At 33.9% G+C, this 24137-nt stretch overlaps 4 protein-coding genes across 5 annotated transcripts; 2 read left to right on the top strand and 2 right to left on the bottom strand.

Moving 5' to 3' along the window:
- Positions 1–11289: 11289 nt before the first annotated feature.
- J3458_012311 (uncharacterized protein) lies at positions 11290–11679 on the bottom strand (the record flags this gene model as incomplete). The annotated part of the gene is made up of 1 exon (XM_066120026.1): positions 11290–11679. The coding sequence occupies one exon, from the start codon at positions 11677–11679 to the stop codon at positions 11290–11292; it is 390 nt and encodes a 129-aa protein (XP_065974972.1).
- Positions 11680–11833: 154 nt separating this feature from the next.
- On the top strand, positions 11834–12253 carry J3458_012310 (uncharacterized protein; the record flags this gene model as incomplete). Its single annotated transcript, XM_066120025.1, has 1 exon — positions 11834–12253. One exon carries the CDS (start codon positions 11834–11836, stop codon positions 12251–12253), a length of 420 nt encoding a protein of 139 aa, XP_065974971.1.
- Positions 12254–14156: 1903 nt separating this feature from the next.
- Positions 14157–15980, top strand: J3458_012309 (uncharacterized protein; the record flags this gene model as incomplete). The annotated part of the gene is made up of 1 exon (XM_066120024.1): positions 14157–15980. One exon carries the CDS (start codon positions 14157–14159, stop codon positions 15978–15980), a length of 1824 nt encoding a protein of 607 aa, XP_065974970.1.
- Positions 15981–18530: 2550 nt separating this feature from the next.
- On the bottom strand, positions 18531–23738 carry J3458_012308 (uncharacterized protein). Of its 2 annotated transcripts, XM_007816392.2 has the most exons (4): positions 23543–23738; positions 22703–23472; positions 20561–22637; positions 18531–20499 (listed from the first exon to the last, which is right to left on the bottom strand). In XM_007816392.2, the coding sequence occupies exons 1-4, from the start codon at positions 23590–23592 to the stop codon at positions 19809–19811; spliced, it is 3588 nt and encodes a 1195-aa protein (XP_007814583.2). In that variant the 5' UTR covers positions 23593–23738; the 3' UTR covers positions 18531–19808. The 2 variants fall into 2 exon arrangements, with proteins under 2 accessions (XP_007814583.2, XP_065974969.1); XM_066120023.1 differs by having other exon boundaries at positions 22703–23738.
- Positions 23739–24137: the final 399 nt, after the last annotated feature.

The following is a 24137-nucleotide window of genomic DNA, read 5'->3' as shown; positions in this document are numbered from 1 at the left end:
AATAATTAATAAATTAAACTATTAAAGATTAATAATTAAAAAGATTTATAAAATTATAAGCTATAAAGGTATTAAGGTAATTTATTAAGTAGTTAAGTAATAGTATTAATAGTAAATAATATAGAATATAATTAAAGAAATAATAGTATATTATAAGACTTACTAGTAATTTATATTATAATAATTATAAGAGATATTAATACTAATAACTTTAAAAAACTCTATAAGTAAAATATATATTAACACTTAATATTTATTATTTAATTATAGTTTTAATTACTTACTTAAAGCTAAGTATAACTTTATTAATTAAATTAAAGTAAAATTAATTTATAAAGTAAATATATTAATAATAAAAAAGTTTTTAAATAAAATACTTATTAAATTTAAAGATTATAAGTATATTATTTATTATAATAGCTTAAAAATATAAGATAATTTAAGAGAAGCTCTTAAGAATATTAAAGCTTATAGAATTTAAATATTTAAATATAACTTAAAAGCTAATATAATTATAAAAGCTAAGTATTAATCTTTAACCTTAATTATATTTAAGATAAAAAAATTAACTAAAAAATAATACTAATATTTAATAAGAGTATTACTAGTAAATAGAATAATTATTTAAGTATTTTATAGAAAATTTACGTTTTATTATATTTATAAATAAAAGCTTATATTATCTTTAAAAGTTAAGTTTTTTACTTAAAGGCTAATTAAATAAAATAAAATAAAATTAAAATAAAATCTCTTTAAAGTAAAAGTATACTTATTATAATAAAAAGTAAAAAACGTTATAAAAGCTAAGAAAAAAGTATATAAATTTAAGAGAAAGTTAATTAAATAAATTAATTACTTATAAGTTACGTTAATTAAAAGAGATAAAGATTAATTAAATTTAAATAATCTTATACTTATTTATAATATTTAAAGAAGTATTAATATATTTATAATTAAAAAGCTTATTATAGAATAAAATAGCTTATTTTAAAATTATTAATTATATTATTATTTTAAGAGCTTATTAAATTAAAATATTAAATAAGATTATATTAAGTAAAATAATCTTAGGTAATTATTTAAAGAAGTTTACGCTTAATAAGAATAATTAATAGTTCTTTATAATAAATAATTAATTATTAAAGAAATAAAAAGAGCTAAACTTAAATATTATAAAGAGTAATAAAAAGATTAAGAGACTTTACTTAAGTTAATTTACTTATAATATAAGTGATTAAATAATTAAGATTAAAGATAAAGTTAACTTAATTAAAAATTAAGTAAAAAAGCTTAAAAATAAAAAGATAAAGATTATACTTTCACTTAAATAATACTTATAATAATATCTTAAGATTTAATTACCTTTTATTATAGCTAAGAAAAGAGATAAGTTTATCTTAATAAATATATTAATTAATTAAAGCTAAGAATACTTATTTTAAAGATAAAATTATTATTCTTAATTATTTTATCTTAAAAAAAAGGCTATAATTAAAGTAAAAGATAAAAGCTAAAAAAAGAAAGATTAATAAATATATTAATAATACTTAAGTACTTTTAAAAAGTAAGAAAACGTTAATTAAAGAAGAAATAAACGCTTAAAATAAAAGATAAAAGATAATACTTATATTAAACGTAAGTAAGTTAATAAAAGAACTATTAAAATAGCTTAAAAATTTAAGAACTTACCTTTATTTTAACTTATATAAATTAATATTAAAAATTATAAAAGTTTAATAAAAAATATATAATTTTACTTTAAGAATTATATAATTATTATATAAGACTTATATAAGTATAACTTTAATATAAGTAATTTTAATTTTTTATAATTAAATAAAGCTTAAAAGTATTAGGTTTTAACTTAAAGATAAAAGCTATTTTATTATTATTTATAATTAATAATATTAATTATTAATAGACTTAATTATTTAATAATTAACCTTAATTATAAGTACTTAAAGCTAAGATAATTAAGAGTATAAAAAGATTAAATAATCTAGTATATTATAAGAATAATTATAAGCTAAAAAAGTAATTATTAAACTAATCTATTATATTAATTATAAAGAGAGAAGTAAATAAGCTTTATTACTTTAAGATAAAACTTCTTATTAAAAAGCTTAATATTACCTAAACCTTTTATAAATTATAATTAATAAGAGACATTATAAAGTAAATTAAGTAAGCTAAAAGAAGTAAAAGGTATTAATATTAAGAAAAGATAATATAAGTATTTAAAAGAGAGATAAAAGTTAATAAAATAAGATATAAATTAATTAATTATATAAAGTAAAGTTAAAGTATTAGTAAAATATAGCTTATTTCGCTTATATTTAAAGTATTAAAAGTAGTATAGTTTTATAGTTTTTAGTGAATTTTAGTGTAGTATAATATAGTATAGTTTTACTATACTACATTACATTTTAAAAATTAGTGTAATATATAGTGTTAATTAATTTATAAGCTATTATTAGCTAATATAATTAATAAGCTAAAATAGAGCCAAATTTACTTACTAATATTAGTATTAGTAAGCAGGGATTAGCTAGCTTGAATAAGCTAAAAATAGGGATTAAAAAACTAATAAAAATAAAATAAAAATAAAATAAAAGGGAATTATAAGGGAATTATATTAAGTAAGCAAGTATTATTTTATATTATTATTATAAGTAAAATATTCTAAATATAATAAATTTAAAAATTTCTATTATTTACATATAAATATCTTATAACATGAAAATATTTATAGTATTACCCTATAACTTAAATATAAAATATTAAATATTAAAGTTTTAAGAAATATATTAAAGTTATAAATAATATATTTAAATACCTTGAAATTTTTCATATAAAATATCATTTTATACTTTCTTTTTATATATATTATTTCTTATATTATAATAGATTTTATATTTCTTACTTAACTCTTTTATTTTTAAATTTTATTATAAAAAAAGTTTTACTAAAAAAAAGCTTATATAAGCATATTATATATTAAAATAAAGCTAAAAATCACGTGATTTTAAATCTTTAAAAAATAACCTTAAAATGTGGATATTAAGCGAGATATTGCTTATTTTAAAAAAGTGGATCTTAATTTTTAGCTAAGATTTAACCTATTATAACTCGCTTGATTTATAAGTTATACGTATAAAATCTAATGCATTATAAAGAGCTAAATTAGCTTTATTTAAGTATAATAATTATAACCTTATAAGTCTTATAATTAACGTTATATTTATAATTAAAATTTCCCTTTATAATTATACATTACACTATAAATGTAATTATAGTGTAGTTAAACTACACTAAAACTATAAAAATTACACTACACTAAAAACTACACTAAAAAACTATATGTAGTGTAGTTTTTTTATTAATGCTCTGCTTATATCTTAAATTTAGTATTCTTCTTTATCTTCTTATTAAGTTTCTTAATTACCTTATAAGTAATAGCTTTAATAAGTCTCTTATTATTATAAGAATAAGAGTAATTAATTATAATACGTAAAGTATTCTTTAAAGTAATATAAAAAGAAATATTTAAATTAATATATACCTTAATAATTAAAGATAAGTAATTCTTTTTAAGAAAAGGCTTAAATAAGAAATTATAATTAAAATTATAAGGCTTATAAGCTAAGTATAAACGTTATTAGTAATATAAGAGTTATTTTAAACGTAATTATTATAAGGCTTATATAAATATATTTTAAAGAATATATAATTATAAAAAGAAGTTATAATATATTCTTTAAATATAATAATAATTTTCTTAAAGAAGTTAAAGTAATTAAAGTATAAAATATAATTTAATCTTTTATATAATAAAATAAGTAAAGTATAAACGCGCTTAAAGTAATTAATTATAATTAAGAGAAATTAACTATTAAAATAAGCTATTTTAATAAAAATAAGAATTATATTATAAGGCTAATAATAGAGTATTTTTTAGTATAAAAATTATTATCTTTAAGTTTATTAAGAATAAACTAATAAAAATAATTAAAGAGCCTTATTTTACTTTAATAATTAGCTTTATTTAAGAGAGTACTCTTTAAAGGCTTTATATAAATAATTATTTTAATATATATAAAAGTATTATCTTATTTAAGGTTACACTTATTATAAACCTAAAAGTAAAAGGTATATTTAAGTTAAAGAAAATTAATATATACTTAAAAGAAACCTTAATTAAATAAAAAAAAGTAAAGTATTTAATAAATAATAAAAGAATTAACTTAAAGCTTATTATTATAATCTTATTAAATCTTAATAATAATAAAGAATATAAATTTATTTTTAAGAATTATTTTTAAGGTAATTAAAATAACGTTTAAAAGATTCTTATAAATATAATAAACTTAATTACTTATAATTAAATAATTAAGAGATAAAAAAAAGAGATATTAAAAGAAAATAGTTATAAAAGAGAAAAACTAATAATTAAGTAATATTAAGTAAAAAATTATATAATAATTTATTATAAAGTTTAAATAAAATACTTAAAGCTATAATATTATATATTATAAGTATAAAAAAGTACTCTTTATACCTCTTAAGTATTTAATTTTTTTATCTTTTATATATATTAATATCTTTTCTTCTCTTTAATATAATATAACCTTTATATCTTTTCTTTTTAAAGCTTTATAACCCTTAATATTATTATTATTAAAAGTATTATAAATTTTCTTTACTTATTATTTTATATAATATTAAGTTTAAGCTATTAAAGATTAAATCTTTTAGCTTACTTACCCTTTAAGTCTCGCTTATAAGGTATAAGAAACCTTATAAAAAGATATTTAAGTATTAATTAAATTAAGTATTTAAGCTCTTTAAGTATTTTTAAATTAAAAAGAATATCTTTAAAGAAATTAAACTTATAAAGTATTTAATTATAATTACTTAAATATAAGTATAAGTTAACGTTATTAAATTAAAAAAGAATTAAGTATACTTATTTTTAAAGATTAAAAATATAACTATTATTATATATAAAAGAACGTACTTTATATATACTAATAAGTTTTATATAAAAAGAGAGAAATTACTTATTAAGTAAAACCTTATTAACCTTTACCTCTTTTAATTATTATTATATTAACTATAAAAGTAATAGAATTATAAGCGTAAAGTTTATAAGAACTTAAAAATTTTTAATAAGTATTATAAAGGATTATTACTTATATCTATAATAATATTTAAAGAGTTATAAAATAATTACTTAATAGAAATTTATAAATTTATAGCTAAAAGCTATATTAAAAAAGAGTTAAATTATTAATTAAATTAATTTAAATTAATAATAAGAGATTATATTATAAGAAGAGAAATTAAAAAGGTTTTTAACGTTATATTACACTTATTTATTATATAAGTTAAGTAACTTATTAAGTAAAAATTATATAAATTAATTAATAATAAAATTAAAAGACTTAATAATACTTTAATAAATATTATATATAACATTTAATATAATTTATAAAATATTTATATATATTAAAAGAAAATATAATTCTTTATAAAGTTTATATACTTTTTAAGCTATTAAATATACTTTATATTTAATTATAAGCGTAAAATATTATACGTATTTAACTCTTTTATAAGAGGTAAAAATTAACGTTTTAAGTAATTTATTAAGAGATAATAATAAGTGCTTTAATTATTAAATTACCCTTATAAATTTAATTATATTCTAATATTATATATATTATAAACTAAAAACTAAAAATATAATTATATATACCTAGTATTTTTAATTAATTACTTTAAAGAACTTATAAGCTATTACTTAAATAAAATAATAGGAAAATAAGTTAAATTAAATAATATTTATATTTAAGAAATAATATTACTTAAAGAGAAAACCTTAGTTAAAAGTAATTATAAATTATATTTAAGAGATTAATTATATTTATTAAAGAAAAATTATATTATAAATAATAAAAGAGTAAATAAAGTCCTATAAATTCTATAAAATATAATTATAAATAAGCTTAAAGTATATCTTAAAGTAATAAAAGAGAAAGTTAATAACCTTAAATTCTTAAGTTAAAGTCTTTATAAAAGTAAAGGTAAATTACACGTACTTATAATAAAAAAGAATACTATTATACTAATTAAAGCCTTTATTTTAAAAAATACTTATATTAACTAATAATAATATAATTATTTAAGATTAATTAAATAAATTATAGTTAATAAGAATATAATTATATTTAAAATATAATATTATATAAAAAAAACGTAGCTTAAAATTTTAAGGGAATACTTAATTACTTATAATAACCTATAATAATTAATTATTAAGTGTAAGGTTAATATAATTATTAAATACTTTAAGGTTATAAGAGATTAAATAAATAAGAAAGTTATTAATCTTATAAAAGTCTTAAAAAAGATAAAGAAGAATATTATTACGTTAAACTTAAAAAAGATACCTTAATAATAGAGTTTTAATAACTTTAATTAAAAGAGTAATAATAAAGAGAATAATATTTAAAGTCTTATAACTTTAAAGCCTTTAAAATTAATATTAAAGAAACTAATAAATTAACTTTTATTATTTAATATTAGTTTATTTCTCTCTTTATTATTATCTTATAAAAGTTTAATTAAAGAAAAGAAAATAATAATATTAAATTAACTTTTAACTATTAAATAACTCTTTAATTACTTAAAAGACCTTAAAGAAATTAAAAAGGCTAAGAAAAAAGTAAAAATTAACGTTATATTATTAACTATAAAAAATAAATACTTTAATTATAAAGAAAATATTTAAAGAGTAATTTTAAATATAATAACCTTTAATTAAAGTAAAGCTCTTATAAATTAAGTAAAATACTATTACCTTTCTTTAACTTAAAAAACTATATATAATATAATAAACCTTTTATAAGAGCACGTATAAAAATAACTAATATATAATAGGTTACTTATAAGTATAAGCTTTATAAACTTAATTTTAAAAGAATTAATATAAAAAGAGTTTTAATATAATATTATTAAATATTACTAATTATTTTAAGAGATAATTATTAAATTTATAAGATATTACTTTATAAGAGCCTTTAAAAGACTAGAACGTTTTAACGTTAAAAAGAAAAAAAAAGAGAAAATTAAGCTAATAATATTAAAGACTTTAAAGTTAAGTAAAAAGATAAGAGAGTTAAAACTATAATTAAATAATTAATTTATAAATTAAAAGACTATATAATAAATTTACTTAATTATTATTACTTATTATTAACTTATAAAAGTAATAAGCTTTACTCGTTTAAAGAGAATTTATATAATAGTATTTATACTTATAAGTAAAAGAAAGTTAAATAGTATATTTAATTATAGTTATATTATTAATATAAGAGAATAAGCACACGTATAAGTCTTTAATTTAATAAGTTTTACTTTTATAATTAGTTTTATAAGGTCTTTTATTAATATTTTATTAAGTCTTTTAATTAACCTTATATAAGCTTATATTATATAGGTAAATTATTTAGGTTATTTAAGTACTTATTTACACTTATAATAAGCTATAGCTTAAAATATATATAATTAAAATTACTAGTATTTTAAAAGCATTTAATTACTTTATTTAAATTAATTTATTACTTATTTAGGAACCTTATTATTCTTAAGAAGTAAGTTATAAGAATTAAAAAGTAATTAGATCGTAATACCACGTATAAAGTTATAGGTGTATATGTGTATTACGTTTAGGCTAATAAACTATAAAAATCTCTTTTTATTATATTTATTTAAGAACTTAAAGATTTTTATTCTTAATTAAATAAAATACTTAAATTTAACTAAATTAGAAAATCTAAAGTATTTTATAGCGTCTCTTTAATATTTATAAATAAGAAAGACTTAAAAGACTTACTTTAATTAATTATTAATTATAAAGATTTAAATAAAGTTATAGTATTTATTAGGTATTTAATATTACTTATTTATAAGCTTTAAAATTACTTATAAGAAGCTATAATTTTCTTAAAAATTAACCTTAAAATTAAATTTAATCTTATATATATAGTAAAAGGCTACGAATAAAAGATAGCTTTTAAGTGTAAATATAATCTCTTTAAATATATAATAATACTATTAGATCTTATTAACGCCTTTATTACCTTTTAAGTAATAATAAATAGTATTTTCTAAGATTTAATTAACGCTAATATTTTAATATACTTAAATAATATTCTTATTTATATAAGCTTTATTAAAGAATATAATATTATAATTAAAGAGATACTTACTTATCTCTTTTAATATAATCTAATAATAGCCCCTTAAAAATAATATTAAAGAGTATTAAAAGTAAAATTTCTTAATTATATTATCTTTATAAAAAGTATTTTAATATCTAAGAAAAAGGTTAAATATATTCGCGTATAAGAAACGCTTAAAAATGCTAAGAATATTTAGAAATTTATAGGATTTATTAATTTTTATTAATAATTTATTAAGGGGTTTTAAACCTCTTATAAACGTGTTAAAACCTTAAGCTTAAATAATAAAGATATAAAATACCTTTAATTAGCTTAAAGTAACCTTTTATATAGCTTTAATTTTAATTTATTTTAACTTAGCTTTATCTTTTTAGGTTAAAGTAAATACCTTAAACTTTACTTTAAGCGTAATACTCTTTTAAAAAAGGTTCTAATAAAAAGTAATATCTTATAATATTTTATTTAAGAAAGCTATTATTAAGAAAAATAAACTATAAGATATATAATAAAAAGCTTTTAACTATAATAAACTTTTTTAAATACTAATATTAATACTTAAAGAGTATTATATATTATATTAAGATTTACTTTAATTACTAGAATTTTAATTACTTTATAATAATTAAAGTCCTTAATTACTATTAAGCTTAATAGGCTTAAAAGTTAATAGAATTCTAATTTATTATTAATTATTAGCTAAAAAAGTCTAATAATAAAGTAAATATTCTTTCTTAACTCTCTTAATATAAGCTAAATAAAAGAGAAGGTAAAAATTAATTAATATTAATAGTCTTATAAAAGAGATACTTTTATTTTTCTTTAATAACTCTATTAATATTAAATTAAATTTATAACTTAATAGTAAAGAGATAAAACCTTTACTTTCTTTAATAACTTTAAGTATTAATAAAGAATAACTTTACCTATTAAAAAGAATTAAGAAAGCTATAAAAAATAATAATAATTAAGAATAATCTCTTATATAAGAAAGGTTATCTTTAAGTTTTAAAAGTTATTTAAAAGAAAATCTTAAAGTTAAAATATAACTTTAAGGTAATAAATTACTTTAATATAAATAAAATAATAAAGTTAATTATAAGATACTTTTAATAGTTAAATATAAAGATAATAATTAAAAACTATATATATAATTATCTTTAATATTAAAGAAATAAGAACTTATAATATATAGCCTTTAAACTTCTTTAATTATTAAAACTTTATTATTAGCTTTAATAATTAATAATAATAAACTTTATTATAAACCTACTCTTATTAAACGAATATAACTTAATTTAAGTTATAATAAATTTCTTTATTAAAATAACTTACTTTATATCTCTTTTAATAGAAGAAAAGAAAATAAAAGACTTAATTTAAATCTTTACTTAAATTTACTAAAAGTATTATAAGGTATTATAAGATATTATATTAAATAAAAACTTATAATTTATAGTATACTTATAAATTAACTTTCTTAAGCTTATAAAAATTAAGAGTTAAATAAGTATTATCTTTTATTTATAAATAAATAAATAAAGCGTATAAATTAAACCCTTAAAGTATATCTTTAAGCCTTTATAAATTATAAAATATTAAATTAAAAAGATTTTCTTTTAATAGTAAAATTTCTATATAATAACTTTATATTAATCTTAATTAAAATAACGTTATTTTACGCGAATTATAACTTTTACTCTTTAATAAGTAATCTATTTATATTATAAGAAGAACCTAAAAACCTTAAAAGTAAATTATACTTTTATTAAATAATTTAAGTATATAAGAAAGCTAAGAAATATTTAAAATAAAGCTAATAATAAATAGAAGATTAATTTAATTAATAATATATAAAAGCCTTTAAATATAAAGTAAATTAACTTATAATATTAAATACTTAAAATATTAAGATAAAGTAACTTATTAAGAAATTAAATAAGAAAATATTAAAACTTTTTAAGATAATTAAAGTAATCTTTTTAATAATAATATAATTAACTTTATTAGCTTCTTAAAGAATTTATAATTTCTTTTATATCTTTTTAATTAAACTATTTTATATAAATAATAATTAAAAAGCTTTTAATATTATATAAATTTTATAAAACGCGTTATTTATTAAGATAAATAAAAATTATTAAGTAAAAGTAATTAAAAACTTTTAATAAATTAATAATAATAATATAAAGTACTTAATTAAGTAAAAAAATTAATTAATTAAAAAGTATTAAACTTAAAAGCCTTATAAATACTTTTTAAGTAAAAGTATAAAGTTCTTATTATAAGAATATAAGTTAAATAATTTTAATAAGCTTTAAAATTAAAGGGTATAAATAACCTTATATTACTTAAAGTTAAGCTTATAAAAGAAAAGAGTTAATATTATATAAATTAAATTAAGTAAAAATTAAAAGCCTTTTATTATATAAAAAAATTATAAGAATTATAAAGTATATTAAGTATAAGCTATTTCTTTTATATATATAAGATAATCTCCCCTTACCTTTTAGCTTAAAGAAACTAAGAACCTTTAATATCCTATAAGATTATTATTAAATTAAGCCCTTTTACTTTAAGCCCTCTATTAAGCCCTTGTCACACCTACAGTCATTCTGGGCAAACCTAGCATACAGCCCTACTGGCCTCGTTATGCAGCCGGTTGATGCCAGCATCTCCGACGCCTTCTGTCGAAAGCACCCCCTCTATGCCTCGATGGCACTCCTCTTCCTCGGTTCCATCATCTTTGCCCTCATGGGCACTCTCATCGCAGGACGGGTCCTTCAGGGGCTCGGAGGCGGGGGAATCGACATTCTGGCGACGGTCATACTTGCGGATATGACAACGCTGCAGTCACGCTAAAGTATCTCGGCTTCATGTCTGTTCCGACAGCCGTTGGCATCATTATGGGCCCCCTTGCTGGCTCGCTCTTCTCCACCTATGCTACTAGAAGATGGATTGGAATCATTGGATGCATTAACCTGCCGCTGTTGGGCATCGGGACCGCACTTCTATTCTTGTTCCTCAAACTTCGCCCGGTGCCGCTTTATGAGACCCTTGTGAGCAACCTGAGCCGTCCCAACGACCTCTTCGTTGTCGGAACGAGCTTGTCCATTCCAGTCAGCTGGGCTGGGCCTTTGTTCCCATGGGCCTCCTGGCAAACTCTGCTTCCGTTATTCCCAGGAGCGGCGACACCCATAGTATTCGAATTGTATGAGGTCAGGCCCACGGTGCCCGTCGTTTCCCGTTGACTCTTCCAATCAAAGACTGGAAACATGGCCCTGACGGGAGGCTTCCTCCGCGGCATGGTTCTCCCCCCGCTGCTGCAATACCTGCCTTTGTTGTATCGAGCAGTGGAGCTCGAGACGGCCATCTCATCGGCTGTTTTCCTGCTGCCCACCGCCATTGTGAGCGTGGTGGTCACAGTCGTCTCCATGATAATTGTCCCCTTATTAGGAGTTCATGTCTAGCTCCTACAACTATCGTGGGTAATTACTGCGTTGGGGGCTAGCATGCTAGTCCTCTTCAGAACTGACTCGTCGGCGTCTATGCTGCATGGACTTCCGATTCTCCGGGGCCAAGGCATCTCAATGCTCCGGCTCGCTCTTCTTCCCGTGCAAGCGCGTGTCAGGCACGTCGAGGACGAAGGCTTAGCCACCGGTAATTTTCTCACAATCCGCATGTCTGGGGCCTTCGTCGGCCTCGGACTCTCCTCTTCGATTTTCAACACCCTTTTCTCTACGCCCATCTATGGGGCAGCCGCAGAGTTGACTGGAGCTTTGGCGCCTTTGAAAGACACTTGCGATGCTGTCAAATTCATTGGTGAGTTGAGACCACTAGACGTCTCTGCTTCAACCCTGGATCAAATTTTGCGGGTCTACCTCAAGCCCTTCCAGGCTATTTTTTACACCGTGGCCGGACTAGGCGGGTTAGGTTTGGTGACATCGATGTTTCTTGATGAAATTGAACTGAGGCGAAAGGCCCTTGGGAATCAGCGCTTCGAGGACTAGTGGCTCTGGGGAAAGGGAAGAACCCCCCTCGCGTTGAAACTATCTGATACGCGTAGGGAGATATACTTCCATGAAAGTATCAATGAGACCCACTGAATGAATGGCATGTTAGCCGTATAGTTCATGTGTATATTGCTATAGGTAGACTTAATAAGGGTCTGTCTCGGCTAAATGTTTAATGCCGCTCAGTTGTCAAGGTACTTTACTTGCTGGGCTTTAATTTTATTAGATTCAAGCTAAAGCTTGTGTGTAAGAGCGTTAATATGCAGTATCATAAAATCGTCCAAGGCAGGCAAAAGTAAAAGGCCGTTATGCGCACAAGTGCTGCTATCATTGACTTCTATAAGCCGTCTACGCCCGCCGGCAAAATGAAACAAGCGCTCTGTCAAGGCCTTACCCAATGACGTTCCATTTAGGCTTACCCATTGGCAACTAAGTGGGCTAGCCACTTAAGTGGATCGTCCACTTAGTCGCTGACGGGTACAAATATAAAAGTCGTGCTGCTTAGTGCAAATTTGGACATATGCCCATTCCCCAGCTCCAACATGTCATGGACGCATATATCGGTTGGGTCGCGTCAAGCCTTCGTCCTACATCCTGCGTCCCGCAGTATTTCCATCATTACACACTCTGAATTATCCAACTTCAACTATATGGCCAACTTGGACGGTCTGTCTAGTGCCTGTTGCGTACGCCGTAGTGGAACGGGGTGGCTGTGTAGAACTAGGATGAGGCCTAGGCGCGGAATAACATGTCATTTGGTCTAAGAAATAAACGCTCCTGATCGCATAATTTCCCACACCCTACAATGGTTCTATCAAGACCGATCTCCGGGCCACAAATCCTGCGCCGGTACGTCCCGTCCGAGGACATACACTTGCAGAACCTGGGGACTACGTCTTGCGCTGAAGCGGATGCCAGGGACTGGGATCACGGCTCTTGATCCCATGGGGATCCGGTCATCATATTGGATGAGCTATTAAATAGTTTCCAAAGAGGGTTAGACGATATTGTGCCTGTGAGTCGGTGGTACTGACGGAAGACGTTTCAGGTATACTTAGCCCCTGCTGTTACTATATTAAGACAAAATAAGGTCAAGGCAGGCAAACCTACATTTAAAAGATCCATCATTGTGACGCTGATGTAGCTGTGCGTCCAGTTGTAAAAATACGGGTTGCAGTCACAAAGGCCAACGTAAAGATACACCGCTTCATATTCTTAACCAAACATTCAATCTTTTGCTGAAGCGGTACAAGAGATGCGTATCCAAAACTATCCCTAGATTGTGTCAGATTTACAAACTCTCAAGCGCAAGACTAGTCAAAGAGACATAGTGGACCACAGACTTGGGCAATCTACACAGAGTGCCATGTGGGATACGGCGCTGCAAGGCAGCCAGCTCTTCTCTCTGCGCGTACGAGTGACGCTTTTGTTATAATAACATTACAGGGCTATTCGTATCACGCTATACCGCATTATTCATAAACGGCGTTTGTCGTATGAACTGCAAGGTGGGATCGTCATGATCCAAGAGACTAGAGGGCGCAAACGGCGCACTGGGTACCGGGGGTATTGGGCCAAGGGCCGTTATTGCTACATCATTTTGCCTGGCTCAGCGGTTGAAGCCGATAGCTCTTGTGGAAAGTGTGAATTTCGAATATACAAAGCGTGAATGTTGCCCGGTCCAATGATGTCTTTACCAGACATCCCATCATAACAGTATCTTGTCTGCATCAAGGACAGCATAGAGGCAACACACAGACACGCCCAAATTATCTTGATTTCCTTTTTTTTTCAGCGGGCAACGTGCTTGCACCGCCGGAAAAAACGCAATGCCTCGCATTAGTACAGCAACGGCGATCTTGTCTTTGGGTAGAAATTGTCCATCCGAAACCCGCCGACAATGTCGTTTGTCCACGCTCATATCAGACTAGGACTTGCAAGCGTCAGTCAGGCCTTGAACCCCGTTATCCTCGCCGACACAACTTGTGACGGCAAAGTTGATGTAGAAGGCGGCACTGATCTTGCCGGAAAAGACACATGGACTGAGCAGACCGGCGCCCTGTTTCTACCCAACATTGTAGATACGGACCGGCGCTGCTCTGACAAAATCATTACAGGTCACGGAGACGGTTCTGATCCTTCTCCACCCAACGAAGAACTAGACGAATGCCATGACGCTGTCGATAATGTGCTACGCAATTCCAAGTATCTGGCTCCTCTGAAAACTGCACCCATGCCAGATCTCAGCAACTCGTCTACCGGGTCTGTTGCCGTGCTAGGAGAAGCGGCCGCCGAAAAGGTCCGCATCTTCCACAAATCGGGCAATGACTGGCTATACGTGGCCGTCAACTACACCTTCACCGCTGCGGAAATAAAGAAGGGCCTGGTACTTGGCATTGACGCCCGCGACGTTCGCCGCCCGGATGTCTGGGATGATAGAGCCACGGTGCAGTTCAGCGTCAGTGACGGCGGAGAAACGGCCAGGGACTCGGTGGCTCTCCGTGTTGCTCCTGTCTTGACACACCACCATCTGCAACAAGCCAGCGAGATCATTACAACGAAGCACGGGGACAATGGCTTCGGAGCCAGGTTTGCCAAGGAGTTGCAGGTTCACATAACAAAGGCCGGTATCCAGAAACCACTACGGCTGGTTGGGGGAGATGCGTTTCCCCAGGATCATTTTGAGGCTGGGTATACCAGTATTCCTGGACCAGAAGGACCTGTTACGTTAGGAGTTATGATCCGGTCCGCCATCAATGACACTGATGGCAAGATTGCCTTCACAGATATGAGATCCGACTCCGTTGGAGCTGTCCAGCTCCTCCAACTTGATAACGATGATACCGGCGTAGATCACACGGGCAACCTGGAGACGATTCCTCCCCATACACATAACGGCAAGTCGTATCCAGCTGGACGTGCAATCATGGGGTCGCGAGGCGGGCCGAAAGCCAACATCGTCAAGTTCCTAGAGGCCCAGGAGACCCAAGCGCCAGTGGAAATTGACACAACGTGGCTGTATATCGGCCACACGGATGAGTTTATGCAGTTTGTCCCCGCGGACAACGAGCGCGGCTGTGCCACGATGGTGGACGATCCTCTTGCTGGCCTTGATCTTCTGGTAAAGGCTCAAAAGACAGGCCATGGCGATGTTCGGGCCTTGTCCAGGCCGAGCTTTCCTACTGACAGTGCCGATAGCCGGACGCCAAATAATGTCAGTCTTCCGGCTATCACAATCGACGGCGTGCTCAGGCGGGCCAACTTTTCCCGGGTCCAGGAGTACGCTGCATGGAACATTGAGAGAAACATCAAAATTATAAAGCAAGAGGTGGGACTTGACGATAGTGAGATCTTCCGCGTGCCGGCACTGTACTACAACGGAGCGATGGGAGGCCCAAGACCGTATCAGCCCAAAAAGTACTTGCCAAAGCCGGGCCAGGGGGAGGAACACATCAAGGACCGCGACCACGCGTTCCAGGTATATGCCTTCTACCCCGGCGCCGTCAATGGCATAGTCGTTGGAAAGGGGAAGTACTTGTCTGCGGACGTATGGGGCCCCATCATTGACGGCAAGGGCATTCTCAAAGAGGCCGTCAATGCAGCATATGCCAAGGCCAACGTGACGGTCGACTATATCGACGACTGGTGGTCGCACCATGTCGGTATCGGCGAGATACACTGCGGCTCAAACGCCATTCGCGACACTGATTTTCCTTGGTGGTAACTTGCCAATCAGGTTCAACTAGCATCGTAGCCATGCTTTTTGCCCGGGGTGGAAATATATCCAACCTATAGCTTCCGTCATGACGAGAGGTCACTTTTCCGAGACGGCTGGTATGGTTTCTTTCTACAGTATGTATTTACTTTAGGCAAATCTGAGGCTACCGCCTATCAATACAAGTGGTGCCTTGAGCACAATCAGCTCAACCGCTGGCCTTCACAACTTTTATACGGTGCTGCTTACGAATTTGTTATACCGTAGTCTGCAGAGGGAAACTTGGCCTTGAGTTGTATTTCAAGGAACTACTTAAATGGGTTCACTTAAAACATTCCAAGCAACCCCATTCACCCCATGCATACTTCAAGCTCTGCTATAATCATTGGTGCTATTCTGGTCACATCATCTCCAATGCAGCGGGTCTAGACGAGCTGTGCAAAAGGACCATGCAAATCCATTCAAGCAAGTCTAAAAGAGGAGCAGCATTATTACAACTGTATCTGGAAACATGTGACTAATAAAGAGGAGCCCATTTCTACGCAGGTTTCCGCGGTTAGCAGCCAAATGTAGCATAACTCATGGAACCCCCTCAAGGAAGGAAAACGGGGCACGTTATGCCTCGTATCAGTTTCTCGTCCTCTGAAATTGGGACCCTCAAGGCTAAAAAATAACACGTTCAAAAAATAACTGGTCCATTTTGTCCGCGGCATGGATAACTCGCCAAGACATTTGGCAACTCGAGTCTGTAGAGAACTTGTACGTGTTTCCTAGCAAAATACACAGTCCAAAACGGTCCGACATTTAGCATCTGGACCTGCTTTCTCTTGCCATGCACCCATATTATAAGCTAGGACTACATCGCCGCCCAATTCAGCTTGATGTGCTATAGCTTGCCAATAGCATTGACAAGCGTGTGCTCGCATAACGAGCATCCCATGCTCCTTCATAAGAGGTAACACTGCTTCCCCATCGTCGATCGCGTCACTAAAACAGCTTGATGCCGCGAAGCTAGGCTGTCTCCGAACCAGTTCATGTACTGCTGGCCCACTGAAAGTGGCCAGCCAAATGGGAGTCAGTCTACCGCATCTTACAGTACATCTAGGTTTGCTGTTGATGATTGTGTCTCGCCTAGGAGTAGGCACAGCTCCCTCAGGTTGGAATCACTGCTTCTCTTCTCTTCTATGCTTGACACATGAGAGAGTATAAGACTGAGAAAAATCGAGTCCCAGTACATGTTTGACGGTAGGTACATCCTCTCTATGTTTAATGGGCAGGGTAACTTTCGGCGTGCTATTTCAGTGATAACCTCGTTCTTTACCAGACAACTAGTATAAATTGCTAAAAACTTTTTTTTTTTTTAAAAAAAAAGGGGGGGGGGGCTAAATGGAGGACATCTAGTAACACTAAATCTTGGCCGTACCTAGGCTAGGGAACTGTAATTAACTACGATTATAATTTATATTATTAACTTTTTAGTTTTATTTTAACCTGCTTTAATAATTATATAGCTCTATAACTTTAGTCTATTAAAGTATAATCCGACAAGGCCTAAATAGGTGCAAAGAATAATAGTTGTGGAGAGTAACTTAATTTAAAGTAAGAGAGTTCTATTTTAATATAAGAGTAAGTTTATAAAGAAACCTATAATGGAAATGGAAACCAGGAGCAGGTGCAATCACGTAACCAAAAGTAAAAGGTAGATTGTATACATTAATGTATGTGCAGACAAAATCTAGGATCTCAGTCTTAAACAGAACTTATTCTAGAGGCATATTCAAGACCTTCCCACAAGCCTCCCTTCCTCGTCGTTACTAGCACTGCATCCAGGTCCTTCTCCAAAGCGTTATATCTCTTCTTCCTTGTCTTCCATTTCTCGTTGCTAGCCCAACTCTCTGCGCGTGTTGCTCGATTGCGACTATATGTTGTTATTTTATCAGGATCTGCACGCTCGTCAGTCTCTCCACAATCCTCCGTAACGAATTGAATAAATTTATCCTGCAATTCGTAGCTCAAGTCAATATTGGATTTGACGTATTCCATAGCCATATCATCTGCCACTTGGGCTATTTCCACGGATGGTGAGGCCTTAGAAACGGCAGCTTCTGCAAGCTCTCGTTTAGGTTCGACGTATCCTTCCGAAAACCCCTTGTCCGCCCCGTCCAATGTCTCATGAAAAGTACCAACGGCGTAGACCAATTCAACGCCGGATACGCAATGCCCTGCAAAGGGCCCGGAAAGGGATTGCCAAACTCGATGTAGTAACTTTGAACACCCAGACGGTTCGGGTCCTGGCCAGAGACAAAGTAGAGCTTGCTTCCTGCGATGAGTCTTGAATTTCACCCGCACGATGTACTTTGTGTACCATTGTGGCATCAAAAATAAACTGAGTGAGCGCCTCGAAAAGCTCTCCTTGAGACGATGTGGGCAGGATATTATACGCTTGAAGAACGTTTTCAGCTGCTGCCTTTGAGGTGTAGCTCGATGTGAAAAGAGAGTGAAACTTGGCATAATCCCACTTGGCCAAAGGAACAAAGCTACTAAACTCTTCGGCGGTCGTGCCGATCATGATTTGGATTTTCTCGTCTGTCGCTTGGACCTGATTGTCCACCTCGTCATCCCCAAGGTGCAAGGTGGATGGAAACCTCACAGCCCAAGTTGCTTTTTTTGATGGTCAATTCATCAATGACGAGTGCGAAAAACCACCAGTGCAGCTCCGAGACGCTACGAAGCAGGCGTCTCGCAGGTATTCTTTTCAACATGTTGAGTCGGTTGACGGGGCTCTCCGCCTGAACTGCCCACAGTCGACACAAGTCTGCACACGGAGATATAAGTGCCTTCGCTGCTGCAACCGATTACCTTGAGGAATAAAGGTTGATGATGAGAAAGGAAAATAGAACAGGGCGTGGTGGGAGATGATGCCCTCTGGCCTTTACTAGTTGGAGACTGCAAGCAAATTGGATGCATCATTGATTGCCACAAGGCCGATTACTGCAAGTAGCTGCTTGATTTGACTTGATTTACCAGAACCGTCAATTTATGTGCCGGAAGCAAGCAGCTACACAGATCCCCCAGGGGCAAGCGGCGTCCTACGGCTAGACACGACTAAATACTTGACAGCTTCCTCCTTGCTATATCCGCAGTCAAGCCCATGAGAATCCCCAATCCTAGTTGTCGGTAGGGCCAGACGCCGGGCCGCAACATACAGGTCAAATATCCCACCGCAATTAGCATCTCGAGCCTCGCACCCGTCAGCGGCATATGAGCAATAGAAAGAACGAGGCAGCGGCGCCAAGGTAAAATCCCGAAGGAATGAGAGGCTATTTTGCAGCTTGCTCTTGGGGAGAAAACCCTTCGCGACCAGGTATACTTTTAAAGGCAGAGCCTTCTAATATCTCATACCTTCCTTAGCTACAAAGTCAGCTGGAGGTCTATGTGTTCTCGTCAAGACTGGCCAGGCATTTTAAATGTAGATAAACAGTATCCTTTGTTCCTGCCCCGTTGACACGCTGCATTGAAATAAATGCGTCGCGAACCCAATGCAAGCCGCCTGGGCAATCACAACTTATGCCCTAGTCCACACGCACATACAGGTACAACAGAACCATAACGCACCAAGCATTCAGTCAGCAAACACCGTCTACAAAGCAGCGTCCTTGGCCCGAGCATCACACAAGGAGCAGAGCAGAGCAGAGCGTCAAAGCCAAACTGATGCGATATCATTGGAATCTATCCTCTTAGCAGGTGAACTCCGCCCTTGCCCCATCGAAAAGCAACGCAACGCAACGCAACGCAAATGTAATGCACGCTCAAAATACCGCACGCGCCATCCCATACTCAATCCTCTATTGTCCCAAATCTTGCCGACAAAATCTGACTCAATTCAGCTAGCTTTACTGGCTTGGTCAAAAACAAATCGATCCCGCTTGTAAATGCCTCCTGCTGCGCATCCGCACTCGCTAACCCCGTCAGCGCAAAGATCGTACACCGATGCAGACTCTTTTCCATTTCCGTGTTTCGTATATGCCGCGTTGCTTCGAACCCATCCATCATCGGCATGGAAATGTCCATGAAAACACACTTGTAGAGACCGTTTCCTTCGCGGAACAAGTCGACGGCATGTTGGCCGTTTGTGGCGGTGCGGTAGGGCAGCCGGAGTTTCTTCATGTAGGTGATTAGGATTTTGAGGTTGATGGGGTTGTCGTCGACGAGAAGGAAGCTTGTGCCTGGTTGGTTGGAGTCGATGTCGGATGTGGTTGAGTCGGGGTATATTGCGGTGAGAGGGGTGGAGCGACGGACTCGTTCAGGCAGCGAGATGTCATGAAATGAGTTTGAGATGACGGACTCGGCTGTTCCGTCAACATGGTGCGAGTTTCTTTCCGGGGCGGCGGCGGTTGTGTTGCTTGGGTGAGGGCCGTCTTCGTCTTCTGGCGTTTGAGTAGCCGACAAGGGGTTGAGAGTTGCTTGGTAAGTTGTCCATCGCTTGAATGTTAGTGATAGGACTTTAGCGAGTTTTCGAGGGCCAACACTAAACATGACGTCAGCACTTGGTAATCGTCTTTCTTTTTTGGGAGCAGGACGAGGCTTACGGTTGGGCGCTAAACTCCCACAACTGGTCGTTGGGTCTGCGCTTGAATGTTTTGTTCTCTGCCAGGTCGCGAGCGGATACCGCATTCCTGCAAATGACCACTGCGGGAGGTGAAGAAGCGTTTCGCTGGGTATGGATGTGGGAATTCAGGTGCAGATACGTCTCATCGCATAGCAACAAATCCGGTACAAAGCTGTTGCTTTGAGATGGATCTACCACCTGCATTTGCAGCCAATCTCGGCATATATTCGCAATGCCCTCGCGTTCAACTACATTCGTTCCAAACACACCGTCGTCACTGTCAACAGATGGTGTATCACGGAAGCCCAAAAGAAGCACTCGTAAGCCCCTCAAATCGTTCTTTTGAGACTCAAACTCGTGACCGGGATTCTGCAACCTCGGAGTTGCAGTTTCGGGCACCACGGGAGAAAGTGGTAGTGTGACGGATACGCTTGTTCCTTTGTCAACCACGCTCTGTATTGAGATGGACCCCTTGAGTGCCGTCACAATCCTTTCCACAAAACTGAGGCCTAGGCCCATTCCCGGCTTGAGGCCGTCCTCTTGGATGAACGGAGTAAAGATGTCGTTCTCGAGATACGATTTGCCAATTCCACAGCCAGAATCCGTTACTGTTAGTCGCACGTAGGTGCCCTCTTGCTCCCCAGCAGCCGGTGATATCCGGGGCTGGACCAGCGAAACTTTAACAAATCCTTTGGTCGTAAACTTGAGTGAATTGCCAACCAAATTCATAACGACCCGACGCAATGCACCGGGCTGTGTGTAGAATTCCCACGAAGCGTTGGGTTCAATGTCAACGCATATCGTAGAAATGTCAGATTCCTTTTGTGCCGCCAAGCAGTCAACCAACTCATTTGGCTGCATTGCTTCTGAGCTGGCTGGATTGCCGGTTTGTGCCACGTTTGACCCCAACGTCCGCAGCTGAAAAATACGTCCTGCATAGACACTTTCCACAACTTCCTCCACGATCAGGTCTACATTGACGCGTGACACTATGCTCATCATGCCAGATTCAATGGTTGCCATCTTCCCCGACCGTAATCCTCGTTCTTCTACGTCACCATTGTCTTGCGGCACGGATGCCGGTGAGAGAAAGTTATTGACTCCGCTCCAGTCCAACAGATGGTCGACAGTGTCAAGCAGAGTACGGCTGCAAGTCTCCATGGAGTGCAGTAGGTCTCCTTGAAATGCATCCAAAGCGGTATCATGGAGTAATTCGGCACCGAGAATGATGCCGTGGAGAGGTGAACGCAGTTCGTGAGATATAGAGCTCAGCACGTCCATTTTGGACTGTTCCACCACCTTGGAGTCTATCCGGAACACCTCTGCCATGATGACCGTGCCAAAAGCCAAAAGATAGCTTAGTTCCCCCTCCACTGACAAGACGCGTGATGCTTTCTTCGTGTATGCGAAACCACCAGCATACCACCGGCGTTTTTGGGGGTTCCAGAGAGGGAAAAAGGCAATGTTCCGGGCCCCGGGTAGCAAATCTCTCACAAAATCCTCCATGTCGTATTCGAATTGCATTGATTCTGATGACTTTGCCCTTTGAAGGTCCAGATGCAATCCTGTGAGTTGCCGGGGAATGTCCAAGACAGGCTGCGTTCCTTCATCAGAAATAGCTGTTGTGTCTTTTGGTGTGTTGACTTCGTTCAATGTGATAATAGTGCCTCTAGGGTACTTCTTCAAATATTCGCCCAATGCATGTTCGGGGAGCTGTTTATAGCATTGCTCCTGATCGTGCCCATCAATGCTGGAAGAGTACGACGTGGAGAACCCAAGAACCTTGCAGCACGAGCAGTTATTCAGAACTCCAGCTGCATAATGCATACTGGTGGCAGATGCACGACGCTCACCATCACGACTTCCCCCGATTCCACCGACAGTAGCTCGTCCGCCAAAGGAGGAAATTCCAGCATCCAAGAATAGCACGCCGTCGGCTTCGATTGATTCACGTATAATCTTTGCCGCCTTGGAGAAGATGTGCTTTGCGGATTTGGTAGAAGCGTCGTGGACGTGACTCTTCTTGTCCATGCTAGCTGATGTTTGAGTTGTTGGATCTACATCCCATTAGTGCATGCCCTCAGCAGCATACCATGCATCAGAGCTTCCAATGAACACTCACCTTCCTCTGCATCACTAGCATTAGTATCAACCCGATCTTCCACTTCATCGGCACAAGGCGCAACCTGCCACCCTGAAGTTGTTGACTTGCCCTGTACGAAGCTCCCAACACCCTTCACCATCCTGTCCGCCCTCCTTTGACCATCCCTAAACCTTCGCGTCTCCAAATATCCCATAATTGTTCGCGAAATGTCCTGCATGATTGGCGTAATATTGGGGTCCTCTCCTTCCCGGCCCTCCATATCCAACACGCTAAAAACACCAATGTCTATTCCCTTGGAAGTCCTTAGCGGAACACCAGCGTAAAACTTGTAAGGTGGCCAACATGGTAAAGCGGCTCTCCCCTCCATGAACGGATGGTTTTCCAAGTCACCTATAACAGTCACAGGAAGTTCCGGATAAGGCTCCCGACCACACTTTATCCGCTCATTAGCAACCCCTGGGGGTAGAGATGTAAGAACATGGTCGCAAATGCTACTTGAACGAGGTAGGGAGGTACCCCAAAGCAAGAGCTGCGCCTCGAGTCCATCCCGCCCGCTGGGCTGCTGAGCAGCGCTACTCCCTGGTGAGAGCGGAGTGGTAGGCGTAGCCTCGGCGACAATATACTGATGCTGCCTATCGAAAAGCGAAATAAAGGCACGGCAAGCATTGAGACGGTGCACGCCCAATTCTGCAAATGCAGTCAAGGATGGGTCGGGAGTAAGTTCTGAGGGGAAGATTGGCGCCTCGTCCGGGTTGGGAAACAGTTGGTTGATCAAAGACGAGTCGTATCTATACTCAAGAGGCTGTTAGCACGCAAATTATCAGTAGCTACGTTGAAGCCGCTGCATGAAAAATGTACCGAAACGTCTCACGCTCACGGGCTTCCTCGGCTACGACGTTAGCGGCCATGGCTGCATCCAATGCCCGACACCTAAGTCGTCAAGGTGAGAAGAGGCGAAATATCATGACAGAATTGCCTGCGGCGCACCGAAGCTTGGTCTTTGCAGCGACCGTGGTGAGAAGTTTTCAATCAAGCGTACGGAGCCTGCGGAAGCATATATGGCGGAAAAGCTAAGGGTCGAAACAGTCAAAGTTCAAATTCCTTTCTCAGCCTGGTGTCGTCTGCCCCACCAGATTTTGACGCCAGCTGGTCAAGGGGGTACATTTAAGGGAGGGCAGACGGCACCGGGGCACGCGGGTTGCAAAAAAGGCCGCACACCTGTGTGTGTGGTTGTGGGTGCGGGATGTGCGCCCTTTTTTGCAACCCGCGTGCGGGGCTGGTGGACTAAGTGGAGTCAGGGTCCATCCACTAGAGCTGACCTAGGACTAGCTCTCTAATGCGGCCGACCATCAATTGATGGCAGTAAGGACCCTGAGGCCTGAATTGACCTTTCAAGATAACGCCACCGGCAGATCTAGATTGCGGGTGATGCTTTAGGCATGCAAGAAAGTCC

Source organism: Metarhizium acridum (assembly GCF_019434415.1).
Source record: "Metarhizium acridum strain ARSEF 324 chromosome Unknown scaffold_255, whole genome shotgun sequence".
Lineage (NCBI taxonomy): Eukaryota > Fungi > Ascomycota > Sordariomycetes > Hypocreales > Clavicipitaceae > Metarhizium > Metarhizium acridum.
Note: the sequence above shows the minus strand (reverse complement) of the source record. Positions and strands in the feature narration are given on the sequence as shown.